Source organism: Bos javanicus, chromosome 8, assembly GCF_032452875.1.
Source record: "Bos javanicus breed banteng chromosome 8, ARS-OSU_banteng_1.0, whole genome shotgun sequence".
NCBI classification, from domain to species: Eukaryota; Metazoa; Chordata; class Mammalia; order Artiodactyla; family Bovidae; genus Bos; species Bos javanicus.
The window spans coordinates 44,701,809-44,719,263 of record NC_083875.1 but is presented as its reverse complement, the minus strand read 5'-3'; the positions used below and the strand labels follow the sequence as shown (position 1 = coordinate 44,719,263).

General features: G+C 41.6%; 2 protein-coding genes across 6 annotated transcripts in view; both read left to right on the top strand.

Annotated features, from left to right (window-relative positions):
• The window catches only part of DOCK8 (dedicator of cytokinesis 8), a 237,508-nt gene that overhangs the window by 134,845 nt on the left and 85,208 nt on the right, over positions 1–17,455 (top strand). For all 5 annotated transcript variants that reach the window (XM_061425464.1, XM_061425465.1, XM_061425466.1 and 2 more), the window contains one exon: positions 16,150–16,267. In XM_061425464.1, the coding sequence (XP_061281448.1) occupies positions 16,150–16,267 (118 nt within the window). The remainder of the gene's footprint in view (positions 1–16,149; positions 16,268–17,455) is intronic.
• On the top strand, positions 3,735–5,265 carry LOC133252661 (tetraspanin-3-like). Its single transcript, XM_061425469.1, has one exon. The coding sequence runs from the start codon at positions 3,770–3,772 to the stop codon at positions 4,529–4,531; it is 762 nt and encodes a 253-aa protein (XP_061281453.1). The 5' UTR covers positions 3,735–3,769; the 3' UTR covers positions 4,532–5,265.

Here is a 17,455-nt window from a genome sequence, read left to right as displayed (position 1 = left end):
AAGGCTATGGTTTTTCCAGTAGTCATGTATGGATGTGAGAATTGGACTGTGAAGAAGGCTGAGCGCCGAAGAATTGATGCTTTTGAATTGTGTTGGAGAAGACTCTTGAGAGTCCCTTGGACTGCAAGGAGATCCAACTAGTCCATTCTGAAGGAGATCAGCCCTGGGATTTCTTTGGAAGGACTGATGCTAAAGCTGAAACTCCAGTACTTTGGCCACCTCATGCGAAGAGTTGACTTATTGGAAAAGACTCTGATGCTGGGAGGGATTGGGGGCAGGAGGAGAAGGGGACAACAGAGGAAGATGGCTGGATGGCATCACTGACTCGCTGGACGTGAGTCTGAGTGAACTCCGGGAGTTGGTGATGGACAAGGAGGCCTGGCGTGCTGCGATTCATGGGGTGGCAAAAAGTCAGACACGACTGAGCAACTGAACTGAACTGAATCCTTTTTGTGTGTGTGTGTATGTGTGTGTGTGTGACATGGGGTTATAGTTCCCCAGCCAGGGATCAAACTCATGCCCTCTGCATCAGAAGCAAGGAGCCTTAACCGGACCACCAGGGAAATCTCCTGTCATCCTTTTTATTTCCTTTCTCCACTCACACTACAGCCCATAAATCTAACCTTTTTGTAAGAAGAGCAGGAACTGAGTAAACTAATTCATACTAAAGTGAGAGTGAATGATATATAAGCCACATAATATGTTCAATCTGCTAAGCAGAGTTTCAAAAAAAGTATTTGGTAACGTGGATATCTTAACTGGTAAAATTTCAGCTAGACAAAATATCTTTAAAAAAACGTTTCAAGCAAAGTTGGAGGGAGATATATTTTGTTCTTAAAGCAGTCAGTTTTCTCCAGCATGTTTCAAATGCTTGGGTATTTGTGATTCTTTTCATTGGGAACCTCATCTAGATAAAACCTAAGACCATAAATATCCCAACTTTCCCTTTAGGTCTTTTGTGATTGAAAACCAACTGAACTTTTTCTCAACAAGTAAATGAGTTTTATGGAGAGCTCAGATGCTTTTAACTCTTTCTAAAAGGTAGCATTCTCTTTGTCCCAGCTTGAGGTCCTGCTTTATTTTATAAGAATACTGGCTTACCAAGCTCTCACTAAAGAGCAACTTTTAATCTATCTCATAAAAGAAGGGATGGGGGTAAAAAAGAAGGGATGAGGATTGATGTAATAGAAAAGGTAGTCTGAAATACAGGAGCTGTGAACATTTAGTTAGTTCAAGTTCAAAGACGGATTCTTTGTAGTTATAATAGGTATTCTATACAAAGACCTCATATTTGATGTTCAAATTGTAGTCCATCCATGAGAAAGTGTCGACAGTTCCTCCCCGCCCCTGCCGTAAGTCTTTAACAGTAGTGTAATGACAAGTCCTAGAGTTTGCTGTTGTTTTCTGTTTCTCTCTCTCATTCGATTTGTTTTTGAGTGTACTAATTTAACTTGACGAGTGTGGAGAGAGCGTGTTGGATCATTGTAGTGTTTCTAAACAATATGGTAACATTTTGTCTCTGGCTTCTTAACTGCATTTGCTTTTTGTGGAGGTGAGAGGTAGAGGTCCCCAGTGTTCAGAATACAATACCAGCGTTTATACAAGACATTGCAGCCTAGCCCTCGGAGCACAGAGGTGACTGAGGAACAGTTGTGACTCATTCCCAGAGTCCCCTTCCATTCTTGTGCTGAGGCAGGCAGTCCTTGTGTGGACTCTGGCTGGTGTCCTACAACAAGTTGTACATTCCATTTCTCTTGCTCTGATTTCTGAAGGTGGAATGTTCCCTTCACCCTACACAGTAGGCGATTTCTTCTCCTTTCCATTCTTCACTGATTCCTTTGTGAGTTTGTGCTTTCATCTAAACTATAGAGTATTAGAAATAGGAATAAACATAAATTAATGGCATGAGACCATGGAATGACAAGAGAGGACATAGCAAATATTTTATTTTTATGCATGTATTTATAAACATTCTCATGGTAAAAAAAAAGTATGTGAGGTAGATTACAGAGATTATATAACAAGGTATAAAATTTCTGGGTGAAAGGAAAATTTGGAGAATATACCAGGTGCTAAACTCTGAGATTTCCAACTTCATTTGCACTCAATGTATTTAAAATACCAAAACCTCTATCTAACACCTTAAGGGACAGTACTCACTCTCATCCTTAAGTTATTTTAAACTTTTTAAGCTTTTATTTTAAATTAAAAAAAAAAACTCTTATAATTTTCTTGGGGAAGCATCCCTTAGTGCCTGTAAACCATTTAATAAAAGACCACCTTATGATAAAGTTCTGGTGAGCCTCATTGTTGACCAAAGAAACTGTTTACTGTTCTTAGAAGCAGCAGTGGCTATGGGCACTGGATCTAGTATGAGCTGCAGGGCGCCTGGATTTGAATTGCGCTGTGCTTTTTGCCAGCCGTGTCGCCCTGCGCAGGTTATACAGCCTCTCTGGGCCTCAGTTTTACCATCTGCCTAAAGAGGCTAAATAGCAGCACTGTCATTGGTACTGTTAGCTACTGTTAGAATGGTGCCTGCACATAGTAAGAAATACGTGTTGTTAGCTACTTTTGCTGTTACATCTAAAATACATTTTTCTGGCAGTGAAATGTGAGTGATATACAAAACCACCTCTCCGGCTTCTCACTTTGGATAGATAGCTCAAAGTAGTATCTCTAGATTTGCTTTTTCTTTGGAATGCTTGAATAAAAGACATCAGATAACTATAAGACATTACTTATATTAGTAGGCATTTGAATTTCATTCTGCTCAACTCAAAGTCTGTTGCTTAAAAGAAGTAAGAGCCACTCGCCTTTTTCTGTAGTTTTTGAATGAGGGCATCTTATTCATACAATTGGTATGCTACATTTCCACTTCAGCAAATAGTTTACCAATTCTTTGGCTCTGTCTTTGCAAAAATGGTTAGAGAGGGAGACTTTTAAAACACCAGGGAAAGAAAAAGAAATTACTTTGAAATTGCCAAAGTAGTTAGGTTGAAAGTGTTTATTTAGAAACCTGGAGAGCTTTTTATATCAAAAGCTGTTTCAGTGGTGTTGCATCAAGAGAGGTAGGTTCCAATTTACTATCCCATCTATTTCAGTCAGTGCATATTGCTAACGGCCTGCTATTAAACCAACACTTGTGTCTCTAGCTATAAGAAAACTAATAAAACAGAAAAACCAATTTATCTGATATTTTATTCATCCTTTCTCCCATTTCAACAGCCATGTTCCCTTTAGGACTTCTCAAAGCACCTGTGTTGCTGTTGTTTCTCAGTCACTAAGTCGTGTCTGGCTCTTTGTGGCCCCATGGAGTTCAGCATGCCCGACTTCTCTGTCCTCCACTATCTCCTGGAGTTTGCTCAAATTCAAGTCCATTGAGTTGGTGATGCTAGTTAACCATCTCATCCTCTGCCACCCTGTCTCCTTCTACCTTCAGTCTTTCCCAGCATCAGGGTCTTTTCCAGTGAGTCGGATGCTCACATCAGGTGGCCAGAGTAATTTAGCTTCAGCTTTAGCAGCAGTCCTTCCAGTGAATATTCAGGGTTGATTTCCTTTGGGATTGACTGGTTTGATCTCCTTGCAGTCCAAGGGACTCTCAAGAGTCTTCTCCAGCACCACAGTTTAAAAGTATCAATTCTGGGTGCGCAACAGTGCCGGGGGCTGCGGTGAATGCCTCACAGGCCGTGCACTTCCCTGCGGGGAGGCGCTGTCGCCATTGCCACCTCGCTCACCTCGCTGAGCAGGGCCGCAGCCGACCGCCGGCACCATGGGCCAGTGTGGCATCACCTCCTCCAAGACCGTGCTGGTGTTTCTCAACCTCATCTTCTGGGGAGCCGCTGGCATTTTATGCTATGTTGGAGCCTATGTCTTCATCACTTACAAGGACTGTGACCACTTCTTTGAAGATGTGTACCCTCTCATCCCTGCTGTGGTGATCATAACTGTCGGGGACCTGCTCTTCATTATTGGGCTAATTGGTTGCTGTGCCCCAATCCGGGAAAGCCGCTGTGGACTTGCCATGTTTGTCATCATCCTACTCTTGGTTTTTGTCACAGAAGTTGTTGTTGTGGTTTTGGGATATGTTTACAGAGCAAAGGTGGAAAATGAAGTTGATCGCAGCATTCAGAAGGTATATAAGACCTACAATGGAACCAACCCTGATGCTGCTAGCCGGGCCATTGACTATGTTCAGAGACAGCTGCACTGTTGTGGAATTCACAACTATTCAGACTGGGAAAATACAGACTGGTTCAAAGAAACCAAAAACCAGAGCATCCATGTTAGTTGTTGCAGAGAGATAGCCAGCAGCTGTAACGGCAGTCTGGCCAACCCCTCTGATCTCTATGCTGAGGGGTGTAAGGCTCTAGTTGTGAAGAAGCTACAAGAAATCAAGATGCATGTTATCTGGGCAGCATTGGCATTTGCAGCTATTCAGCTGCTGGGCATGCTGTGTGCCTGTATCGTGTTGTGCAGAAGGAATAGAGGTCCTGCTTATGAGCTCCTCGTCACCGGCGGAGCCTATGCATAGTAGGAAACTCAAGCCCGAGCTTATTAGTCTTGTTCTGATTTGGAAGGGGAATTGAGCAGGCCCACTGCTACTGGTCTCCTGAGTTCGTTTAGTTAAAGCACACATGCACAGGTGTTGGACGGAGCAGCTTGACTCTTCATTTGTCTACCTTCTTACCTACCCACCTATGACTTTTTTTTTTTCCCTTTGTTTTAGCTGACTCTCCATGTCTGTAAGTGTTTTGAGTACGGTGGTAAATGTTCTAATCTCAGAACCATTTGTGAGTTGCATAGTGTGGTAGAATTAAAGGTTGACGTGGCCCTGCTTCTGTCACCTCCAAGCATAATGGGACTGCTGCTGTAGTATCACCAGGTCCTTTCAGTCTTCACAGTGGAGAACTCTTGGCCAAAGGTTTTGGGGGGGAGGAGCAGGCAGTCAGCTGTCTGGTTAAAGTTAATACCAGATAGTGCCCCTCATCAGTGTCCTTTTTAAAAATATATACTATAGTCCAGTAAGATAGCAACTATACAAAATGGCTAAGATAGATTTTAGAATCATACCTCGTGTATCTTGGTTCATCTTCAAAATCAGACTGATCTTTGAAACTAGCGGTTTTTAATCAAAGCTGGCTTTATAGGAGGAGTATAATGTATGCACTACTGTTTTAAAACAATTAGTGTGAGTGTGTGCGTGTATTTTTGTATGATTGAGCCCATTCATCGTAAGTCTAAACTTGTTAGAAATAAAGTACCCATGTAGACTAGCAAAATAGTATGTAGATGTGATCTCAGTTGTAAATAGAAAAATCTAATTCAATAAACTCTGTATCACCCCCTCAAAAAAAAAAAAGTATCAATTCTTCAGCACTCAACCTTCTTTATGGTCCAATTCTCACATCCATACATGACTACTGGAATAATCATAACTTTGACTATACAGACCTTTGTCGGCAATTAAAACGTATTAAGATGTATCCATTTCTATATTAATTACATATACCCAATGTGTAATTTTATAACAACCTGCAAAATTAGGGGGGGGATTTTTTTGCTTATTGTTAAACTCAGTAGAGTTACTGTCAACTGATAAAATGTTGCATTTGGTAAGCATTTAATTTTAATTTAAAATTCATTAATTTTTGTTTTGAGGTTTTACTTTTTATATTTTGGAGTTAATCATTTTTGTGGGTCTCAGACATTTTTGTAGAATTCTGAGACGTTCATAAATCTTAGGCTCTGTGTCTATCATCCTGCCTACAACCGAGGCCCAGCCCAGGGTGAGAAATCATCAAACGCTTGCAAACTCAGAAGAAAATGGATTTTAGTGACTCAGTGAAACTGAAGGAGTGCCCCTACAGCAGGAGCATTTTGCCATTTTCTGAGAGATTGTGAGGGAGATAAAAGGATGAGAGAGGGTGTATCAGAAAGACACAGAAAGAGAGAAACTGAGGGACACTGAAAGAGAGTCAGAGACACATACATGGATTAAAGACAGAAAGAGAGAGAGGAGAGAGAGGGAGAAAGTGAGCACCACCAAGAGATACATGAGAGACATCAATTGAAAGATGGAGAGAGAGACCCAGAGAAATTGATCCATTCGTTAAGTGATATGTTTTAAGATCTCACTGCCCTGCAGCGTGTTTAAGGTTGCACTGTAAAGTCCACTAGCTGTTTTACATTTATAGTCTTGATAGGAAAAGAATCTTCATTTGTATCATATCTTGCAATTTTCTAAGTTCTTCTTGAGTTTCATTGCATTTGAGACTTAACTCCAGCCTTTTTATGTAATGAAAAGGTGAGGAAATTGACTTGTCCACCTTCTATCTGTAGACCATTTGGTAGTTTTGTTTGCTTTTAAGATAACTGTATTTACTCTGGCTGCGCTGGGTCTCTGTTGCCGCGTGGGTTCTTCCCTAGTCACGGTGAGTGGGGGCTGCTCTCTAGTTGTGGCGTGCAGGCTTTGCATGGCGGCTTCTCTTGTGGCGCACAAGCTCCAGGGCACTCGGGCTGCAGTACTTGTGGCATGGGGGCTCAGGAGATGCAGTTGCTGGGCTCTGGAGCACAGCTCAGGAGTTGTGGCCCACGGACTTAGTTGCTCCTTGGCATGTGGGATCTTCCCAGGTCAGGGATCAAACCTGTATCCTCTGCATTGGCAGGTGAATTCTTTGTGACAGAGCCACCAGGGCAGCTCCATTTTGTAGTTTTTTAAAAAGGGATTCATTTTGATATTTGGCAGAACTAATACAATTATGTAAAGTTTAAAAATAAAATAAAATTAAAAATAAAAAGGATAGTCTCACTCAGAATCTTACCTGATGAGGGTCACTAATCATACAAGCTCACCTTCCCTGATATAAAAGCAGCTTAGGTTATATCATTATCCATTATTTGTCAATTAACATTTAGGTTGCTTCCATGTCTTGTTGTAAATAGTGCTGCAATGAACATTGGGGTGCATGGTATCTTTTTGAATTATGGTTTTCTCCATATATTTGCCCAGGAGTGGGACTGCAGGATCATCTGGTAGCTCTATTTTTGGTTTTTTAAGAAACTTCTATGCTGTTCTCCCTAGTGGCTGTACCAATATACATTCCCACCAACAGTGTAGAAGGGTTCCTTTCGCTCCATACCCTCTCCAGCATTTGTTATTTGTAAACTTTTTGATGATGACCATTCTGACAGGTGTGAGGTGGTGCTTCATTGTAGTTTTGATTTGTGTTTCCCTCCTTATTGCCAAATTCAGACTTAAATTGAAGAAAGTAGGGAAAACCACTAGACCATTCAGGTATGACCTAAATCAAATCCCTTATGATTATACAGTGGAAGTGAGAAATAGATTTAAGGGACTAGATCTGATACATAGAGTGCCTGATGAACTATGGACAGAGGTTCCTGATATTGTACAGCAGACAGGGATCAAGACCATCCCCATGGAAAATAAATGCAAAAAAGCAAAATGGCTTTCTGGGGAGGCCTTACAAATAGCTGTGAAAAGAAGAGAAGTGAAAACAAAGGAGAAAAGGAAAGATATAAACATCTGAATGCAGAGTTCCAAAGAATAGCAAGAAGAGATAAGAAAGCCTTCCTCAGCGATCAGTGCAAAGAAATAGAGGAAAACAACAGAATGGGAAAGACTAGAGATCTCTTCAAGAAAATTAGAGATACCAGGGGAACATTTCATGCAAAGATGGGCTTGATAAAGGACAGAAATGGTATGGACCTAATAGAAGCAGAAGATATTAAGAAGAGATGGCAAGAATACACAGAAGAACTGTACAAAAAGATCTTCACGACCCACAGAATCACAATGGTGTGATCACTCACCTAGAGCCAGACATCCTGGAATGTGAAGTTAAGTGGGCCTTAGAAAGCATCACTACGAACAAAGCCAGTGGAGGTGATGGAATTCCAGTTGAGTTATTTCAAATCCTGAAAGATGATGCTGTGAAAGTGCTACACTCATTATGCCAGCAAATTTGGAAAACTCAGCAGTGGCCACAGGACTGGAAAAGGTCTGTTTTCATTCCAGTCCCAAAGAAAGGCAATGCCAAAGCATCAGACTACTGCACAATTGCACTCATCTCACACGCTAGTAAAGTAATGCTCAAAATTCTCCAAGCCAGGCTTCAGCAATATGTAAACTGTGAACTTCCAGATGTTCAAGCTGGTTTTAGAAAACGCAGAGGAACCAGAGATCCAATTGCCAACATCCGTTGGATCATGGAAAAAGCAAGAGAGTTCCAGAAAAACATCTATTTCTGCTTTATTGACTATGCCAAAGCCTTTGACTGTGTGGATCACAATAAACTGTGGAAAATTCTTCAAGAGATAGGGATACCAGACCACCTGACCTGCCTCTTGAGAAACCTATATGCAGGTCAGGAAGCAACAGTTAGAACTGGACATGGAACAACAGACTGGTTCCAAATTGGGAAAGGAGTACGTCAAGGCTGTATATTATCACCCTGCTTATTTAACTTATATGCAGAGTACATCATGAGAAACCTGGGCTGGAAGAAGCACAACCTGGAATCAAGATTGCTGGGAGAAATATCAATAACCTCAGATATGCAGATGACATCACCCTTATGGCAGAAAGTGAAGAGGAACTAAAAAGCCTCTTGATGAAAGTGAAAGAGGAGAGTGAAAAAGTTGGCTTAAAGCTCAACATTCAGAAAATGAAGATCATGGCATCTGGTCCCATCACTTCATGAGAAATAGATGGGGAAACAGTGGAAACAGTGTCAGACTTTATTTTTGGGGGCTCCAAAATCACTGCAGATGGTGATTGCAGCCATGAAATTAAAAGCCTCCTTGGAAGGAAAGTTATGACCAACCTAGATAGCATATTGAAAAGCAGAGGCATTACTTTGCCAACCAAGGTTCATCTAGTCAAGGCTATGGTTTTTCCAGTGGTCATGTATGGATGTGAGAGTTGGACTGTGAAGAAGGCTGAGCGCCGAAGAATTGATGGTTTTGAATTGTGGTGTTGGAGAAGACTCTTGAGAGTCCCTTGGACTGCAAGGAGATCCAACCAGTCCATCCTAAAGGAGATCAGTCCTGGGATTTCTTTGGAAGGACTGATGCTAAAGCTAAAACTCCAGTACTTTGGCCAGCTCATGCAAAGAGTTGACTCGTTGGAAAAGACCCTGATGCTGGGAGGGACTGGGGGCATGAGGAGAAGGGGACGACAGAGGATGAGATGGCTGGATGGCATCACCGATTTGATGGACATGAGTTTGAGTGAACTCCAGGAGTTGGTGATGGACAGGGAGGCCTGGTGTGCTGCAGTTCATGGGGTCGCAAAAGTCGGACACGACTGAGCAGCTGAACTGAACTGAACTGAATAATTAGCATTGTATAGCATCTTTTCAGGAGAAGGCAATGGCAACCCACTCCAGTACTCTTGCCTGGAAAATCCCATGGACAGAGAAGCCTGGTAGGCTGCTGTCCTTTGGGTTGCTAAGAGTCAGGCATGACTGAGCGACTTCACTTTCACTTTTCACTTTCATGCATTGGAGAAGGAAATGGCTACCCACGCCAGTTTTCTAGGCCTAGAGAATCCCAGGGATGGGGAGCTGCCGTCTATGGCTTCGCACAGAGTTGGACACGACTGAAGTGACTTAGCAGCAGCAGCAGCAGCTTCTTTTTATGTGCCTATTGGCCATCTGTATGTCTTTTTTGAAGAAATGTCTGTTTCGATCTTCTGCCCATTTTTTTATTAGGTTGTTTTTTTTTTTTTTTTAGTTATATGAGCTGTATGTATATTTTGGAGATAATTCCCTTGTCAGCTGTATCATTTGTAAATATTTTCTTCCATTCTATAGTTTGTTTTTCTGTTTTGTAGGGCAGCTTTTCTCTTTGTTTCCTTGCACTGGATGAAGGATAGGCTAAACGGAGGAGAAACCAAAGTGATGTTTTTGGCATTGTGGCTTTCAAAGACGTCAAGGTCCCTTGAGTTAACCTGTTTTCAGCAAAAGAAATAGAGGATGATCCCAAAACCATAAAGAGCAGAGAGAGTTTTGTCAACAATTGGATCTAATAATGGTCAGATTCCACAAGTTAACTTCTGACTTCCTGGAGCTGCTCAATGCCAACAGTTTAAAAATAAGTTGAGGGGCTGTTGCTGAATCAATGGAAAGAATTTGAAGTTTCTAAAATAGTTTATAATCAAGAGAAGCCATCTGAAGTGGCTTTGGAAAGAAAATTGTTGATGAATACTAAACGTCCCCTTCTGTGCTGTGATGCACCTGACTGAAGAGAAGGCTTTTTGCCCACATTTGGGAAAAGATGAGATTATACTAAATGCCTACACTTACATCAGGCCTGTAGTTACTAAAACTTCTGAAATAACTTTGCAGTAACAAGGGATTCCTAGTTCAGTTATAGTTGACATTCTCAAAAATCATTAGATAATGTAATTCTCGGTCTTCCCTGGTGGCTCAGACCATAAAAATCTGCCTGCAGTGCGGGAGACCTGGGTTTGATCCCTGGGTTGGGAACATCCCTTGGAGAAGGGAATGGCTACCTACTGTGGTATTCTTGCCTGGAGAATTCCGTAGACAAAGGAGCCGGGCAAGCTACAGTCCATGGGGTTGCGAAGAGTCAGACACAACTGAGCAACTCACACACACACACTTATAATTTACCATATATAAAATGTATGAGGCTGTTTATCAGTTTATTGATAATTATTCTTATCTGGTTGAGGCTCTGTGGATTACTGACCCTGTAGGTAGATCTTTCCTTCCAAGAGAAAACACTTATTTTCTTACATTCATTTCTTAGAAATCATGCAGATTTAACAAAACATATCACTTAGCATTCTTGCCAGTAAGAATTATGATGATCCTTGGGAAATGCATATTCTTAAAAAAATTCTTAGGCAAAATCATTTAACCTCTCTGGGTTAGTCAGTCTCTGGTCGACAGAAAAGGAATGTGGACTAAATTCTCTGGATGTTTCTTTCCTGCTCTGTATTCTGCAGAAAGTACATTCATACAGGGCAGAATGCTGAGTGCCCATGATAATGATGTTTGAATGTAGGGGCCAGCAACCCCTTTGGAAGCCACGTGCAAAACTGTCGACTGATGTTGGGAGACGTGTAGGACAGGTAGGTGGTGCCCTGGCTTGGGATGTAGGAGACAAGTGTGCTGACAGCTGACTTGCTTATCCAGGCTTGCTGGGCTTTTCCATTGTGATTTACACAGACCCTTTCATCTCTCTACTTCAAAGCATTTTTATGAACTCTGGCTCATTATTTCTTCTAGCACAGCGTAAAGAAAGGTTGATTGGTATCTTTTCAATTAATTTAAAGATGAAGAAACTGAACTATTTAGAATTAAAAGGGATTCTTCCTGAATTGCAGAGAGGCAAGATATAGAAAGTGTTCATTCTAACTTTAGAATTGAAAAAAAGAAAAGGAAATAATCTTACTGCTTATTTTTTGAGACTGTGGAAATGATGGCACATTCATAATATGGGATAATATACATCCATTAAAATCATGTTTATTGAAACTATTTAATGACTTCCCTGGCAGTCCAGTGGTGAAGACTCTGCCTTCCAGTGCAGGCGTGAGATTCGATCCCTGGTTGGGGAACTAAGATCCCACATGCCATGTGGTATGGCCAAAAAGCAAATGTTTAGTGACACCAGAAAATGATCATAACTGAACAGTGTTAAATGACAACAAAATTTTTTTAAAAGTTTTGTGTATAAATATGTAGATAAAATATTTAACATATAGAGGGGAAAAGACTAGAAGGACATATGCTAACCTTGTCAGTAATTTTGTGTTGGGATATCAAATTGTTGTTGTTTTATTCTTTTCTACTTTTCTGTACTTTTGCAAGTATTCAAGGTTGAAGAGAATGGATACATATATTATTTTCATAATCATGTATTTTCATAATCATTATTCATAATCAATTATTTTTGTAAGCATATGTATGTATGATCATCATATAATTATAAAAGAGAGAAAATATGTGAATGGAGTGGCCCAATTAAGTAGGATGGGAGAACAACCTCTTTGAGGATCTGACATGTGAGGTAAAACCCCAGAGATGAGAAGGAATGAGTCAGTTAGAGAACCAGGAGACGCCCTTCTAGGCAGAGAAAACTGCAGGTATAGGAACCCCCAAGGTGAGAATGAGTTTGAAATATTCTGGGCCTTGAAGAAGGCCAGTGTGGGAAAGTGATGCCTGGTAACATCAGAGAAATTGCCAAGGGCCAGATCTTGTAGGCCCATGAGAAGACGTTTAGGAACTCTTGTAGGCTCCTGACATCATCCGTTTTACACTTTGGAAAGATCCTTCTAACCAACAAATAAGGAGTCCAGTGAATTGGGGCAAATCTAGAAGAGAAAGCAATGCAGAAAGCACTGTGGAAATCCAGGTGAGAAAGGAGGATAATCTGGAGCGGAGGGTGTAGGTTGGGGTGTGTATGTCACTTTAGCTCTGTGGAAATAATACTCATCACCTCGCTATCACTAAGTTCTTCTTCATTAACATTCCCTATGGCCCTAGGAAGTGGGTGCAATTACTAACCCCACTGGGGTTAGCTTAGGAAAGGCTTTGGAAAGGCTAAGCAGCTTGCCCAAGTCTGACTTCAGAGCCCTTAACCACTCCCCACACGGCCACTCAGTAAACATTGGCTCTGCTGGTGGGTGTGGTGGCCGCGGAGATGACCGAGAGCAAGCAGAGAGGAGTGTATAAGCCACATGGACACCTGTGTTGCCAACCATGAACTGCCTTCTGCCTTCATTACTAATCTGTGACCCTTCCTGATGGCCTCTGAAGTTCAGCTCCATCTGCCTGCATCGAAGGTGGGGTCCCTCAGTGTGACCGAGCAAGATTTGCAAGGCATCCCTGAGACAGCCATTGTAGAGTCAGCGCCGAACTGGACTCTGTGCCCACTTGGAGGCTAATTCATGGAGTGAAGTGTCACTTTACCTCTCAGGGCCTCAGTTTCTCATCTGCGTGTCCATCAGACGGAGGTTCACTAGCCTAGTCATTGAGACTTTCCAGGGTTGTGGTTATTAGTGTTATCACTGTTGATACTGTTGTAGCAAGAAAGATCCATGGGGTAAATTCATGGATTTATGTAAATATTGGTCCAGAAGACTATTTGCTTGCATTCGTGCACACACACAATGCACACCCACAAGGGGGAGGTTATCATGAAGAGGATAGAACTGAACAACAGTGTCAGTCAAGTCTTTTTCTTTTGGTTTTTCAGTCCCTGACTACCTCTGACATCATAAATCAAACATTAAAATTTTTCTTCTGCCTAATTCTTGAGTATTGACTTTATACTTTTCCAATGGAAACCCTTTACATGTGAGTATGGACCCACTAGATGCACTGATTATATCTGTTAAAGATAGGAAATTTGCCAGCATAGTTATATAGATTTGTAATGCAAAATTCACATGTATAGGTCAGTGGTTCTCAAGTGAGGGTGACTTTGCCACTCCTGGGGACATGTGGCAATGTCTGGAGACATTTTTACTCGTCACAGCTGAGTAGAGGGGAGATACTACTAACATCTAGTGGGTAGAGGCCAGGGATGCTGCTAAACATCCGACAATGTGCAGGAAACTCCCCATGACAAGGAACTATCCAGTCCAAAATGTCAGTAGTGGTGAGGCTGAGAAGCTCTGGTATGGATTAATATGCAAACCCTTGTAAAGTATCATGAGAACCTTTATTCACAGAGGGAAAAATCTGGTCCTCCTTCTTGATCACTGTTCTCTTGATAATCTAGTTCACACAAAGGTTGTTTTGTCATCTGAAGCCTTTGGGGCCAGAATATGTCTCTTTGGGGAGAATGTGTAATTAGGATTTAGAATCGTGGACCAAGAGTGAGGAAGACAGGAGACTTTCCCAGAGAACATGACACAGTCAAATCAGCCTTTGGTGTACTGTTGACGCTCAGCTGTTAATGAGATCCCGAGAATTAAGGCAAGCTTGCCTGAGAGATGTCATGAATAGTCTGAAAAGGCCATTCTTATCATTTTATTTAATGGGAGCCTTATCTGACAAGAATAGAGATTGGATAAGGTTAACAGAGTGACTCTATCCAGAGTGCCTGACTTCAGCTCTTGATTGCCGTTTCCTAACTATATCATTTTTTTTTTCATTTGTGTTGTGGGGGTGTTGCCATGAAAATAGTATCTATCTATAGGATAATTTTGAAAATTAAAGAAACTACCCATCTTAGGATAAATATTCAGTTCAGTTCAGTTCAGTCGCTCAGTCACGTCCGACTCTTTGCGACCCCATGAATTGCAGTACACCAGGCCTCCCTGTCCACCACCAACTCCCGGGGTTCACTCAAACTCATGTCTATCGAGTCGGTGATGCCATCCAGCCATCTCATCCTCTGTCGTCCTCTTCTCCTCCTGCCCCGAATCACTCACAGCATCAGAGTCTTTTCCAATGAGTCAGCTCTTCTCATGAGGTGGCCAAATATTGGAGTTTCAGCTTTAGCATCAGTACTTCCACTGAACACCCAGGACTGATCTCCTTTAGGATGGACTGGTTGAATCTCCTTGCAGTCCAAGGGACTCTCAAGAGTCTTCTCCAACACCACAGTTCAAAAACATCAATTCTTTGGCACTGAGCTTTCTTCACAGTCCAACTCTCACATCCATACATGACCACTGGAAAAACCATAGCCTTGACTAGACGGACCTTTGTTGGCAAAGTAATATCTCTGCTTTTTAATATGCTATCTAGGTTGGTCATAACTTTCCTTCCAAGAAATAAGCGTCTTTTAATTTCATGGCTGCAATCACCATCTGCAGTGATTTTGGAGCCCAAAAAAATAAAGTCTGACACTGTTTCCACTGTTTCCCCATCTATTTCCCATGAAGTGATGGGACCAGATGCTGTGTTCTTAGTTTTCTGAATGTTGAGCTTTCAACTTTTTCACTCTCCTCTTTCACTTTCATCAAGAGGCTTTTTAGTTCCTCTTCACTTTCTGCCATAAGGGTGGTGTCATCTGCATATCTGAGGTTATTGATATTTCTTCTGGCAATCTTGATTCCAGCTTGTGCTTCTTCTAGCCCAGCGTTTCTCATGATGTACTCTGCATATAACTTAAATAAGCAGGGTGACAATATACATGCTTGACATACTCCTTTTCCTATTTGAAACCAGTCTGTGGATAAATATTAATGATACTTATAAATATTAGTACTGCTGTTGTTGCTTAAAGTCAGGAATATGATTAATTGAATGTATACACATTCATTCTTTTGTTCAACAAGTAATTTTTTTAGCACCTACTATGTCCCAGGCACCGGTGTAGTGCTGGGAATACATCAGTGAATCAAAAACATCAGATAAAAATCTCTGCCCTCATGGAGCTTACTTTTTAGTGGATTATAGTAGTAGTAATGCAAATAGAAAGAAAAAATATACAAAGTTATAGTCAGCCTAGTATTTGTCCTATAGTTGTTGAATGGATGAGTATATTATTCATAGTGTTGTATTATTATGTTACATAGCTAATTGGGCTTAGATGAACTGTCATCTTATAAAAGAAAAGAAAGTTAAACCAGTGTAATATGTCATGACAATAAAAAAATTGAAACTGTGGGTACTTCCCTGGTCGTCCAGTGGTTAAGACTGCTCTTCCACTTGAACCAGGGGGCACAGGTTCAATCCCTGGTCTGGAAACTAAGATACTGCATGTAGCCTGGTGCAGCCCAATTAAGATTCTTTTTTAGAAAAGTGCTACGTGGGATTAGAAAGGAGAAATGAAATTAGGCCATTGCCTGTGGCCATGATTTCTTTTTAAAATGAGCGGAACCTTTTTGTTTTCTTATCTTTGTATCAGACATATAGTTACCTCTGGGCGGATTTCCACATTCCAGGACTTTCTCAGCTGCAGCAGACACCTCTGTCTGTGTAGCAAAACAGAGAACAGTGTTGGTTATTATCAGATCACTGCAGTTGAAGACAAAGAATCAACAATAATGCATTTATTCTCCAAAGGTAGTTCACTTCTGAGAGGAAAATCTCCTTCAGAACAGTCACCTTATGAGTGCAGACTTCAGCATCCCCTGAACAACTTGGTTAAAATAGACTCTAGGTCTTACTGATTGGCTCCTCATCTTTTCTTTTCCAGAAACCTTCTGTATGTCTACCCACAGAGGCTGAACTTTGCTAACAAACTAGCATCTGCCCGGAACATCACAATCAAAATCCAGTTTATGTGTGGAGAGGATGCCAGCAGTGCTATGCCAGTAAGGAGGGGAATAAACATTTGCCTCTAAGCAGGGTGGGCTGAACTTCCTTGTCAGTTCACACAGACAAAATCCAGGGCTGGTCAGGCTACAGTATGTGTTGATTCAGGCCAGTACCACTGAGGGTGTGCAGAGCACTTTGTGGCTGGTCCATTACTGGTTCCAGGATACTGGTCCCAGGATACTGATAGGGAATCCGGGTCAGCCTAAGTCGAAACTTACTCCACAGTGAGCTGTGAAATTCGGAAACGCGTATCATTTTAGAGGACTGAAAAATATCACGAATTTGTTCCAACCATCCTTACAGCATAGGAAGTAGAGAGCCCGGCCCAGGGAGTCGGCCGTGTTTGCTGTACTTCCAGTTGTATGCTGTGGTACACATCTCCTCAAGCCCCAGTCCACATTTGCCCCTAAATCGCTTCAGTCGTGTCCAACTCTGTGCGACCCCGTAGACGGCAGCCCACGAGGCTCCCCCGTCCCTGGGATTCTCCAGGCAAGAACACTGGAGTGGGCTGCCATTTCCTTCTCCGATGAATGAAAGTGAAAAATGAAAGGGAAGTCGCTGAGCCGTGTCCAACTCTTCGCGACCCCATGGACTGCAGCCCACCAGGCTCCTGCGTCCATGGGATTTTCCAGGCAACAGTACTGGAGTGGGGTGCCATTGCCTTCTCCGAGTCCACATCTAGAGATTTGAAAAAAAAAGTGATGCCTAGTAACAATAAAAATACACCATCTCAACACCTTCTAGGAATGGATCTTCATCCTGAGGTAAAAGATAAATCAAATAATAATATGTAATGCAGTGTCCCCTAAGGAGCCCCAAACCCCAGAATTTGTGTTTTTTTTAACCAGCTGCCTATAAATGAAATGGTGGTTAGCTATTACTGTTTTAAGTCATAGAATTCTATTGACATTTTTTCCAGTGCTCCCATTCTTCAAATATTCACTTTTCATAAAACTGTATTTTAATTAATTAATTTTTAATGGCCAGATTGTTTTAAATTGAAGTATAGTTGATTTACAGTGTTGTACCAATGTTTGCAATATATACAGTAAAGTGATTCAGTAAACCATATTTTAATGTCCCACCTACGTTCCCAGCACAACATATCTTCTTGCAATTGTTGTGGGGAGGAAACCCTAGGAGGAAGACTCCCCTAGTTCTCACTGCTCTCACCCCTGGCAAGT

What these genes read in the sequence shown, in the direction of transcription:
- LOC133252661 (XM_061425469.1), top strand. Translation starts at nt 3,770, where the DNA reads ATGGGCCAGTGTGGCATCACCTCCTCCAAGACCGTGCTGGTGTTTCTC.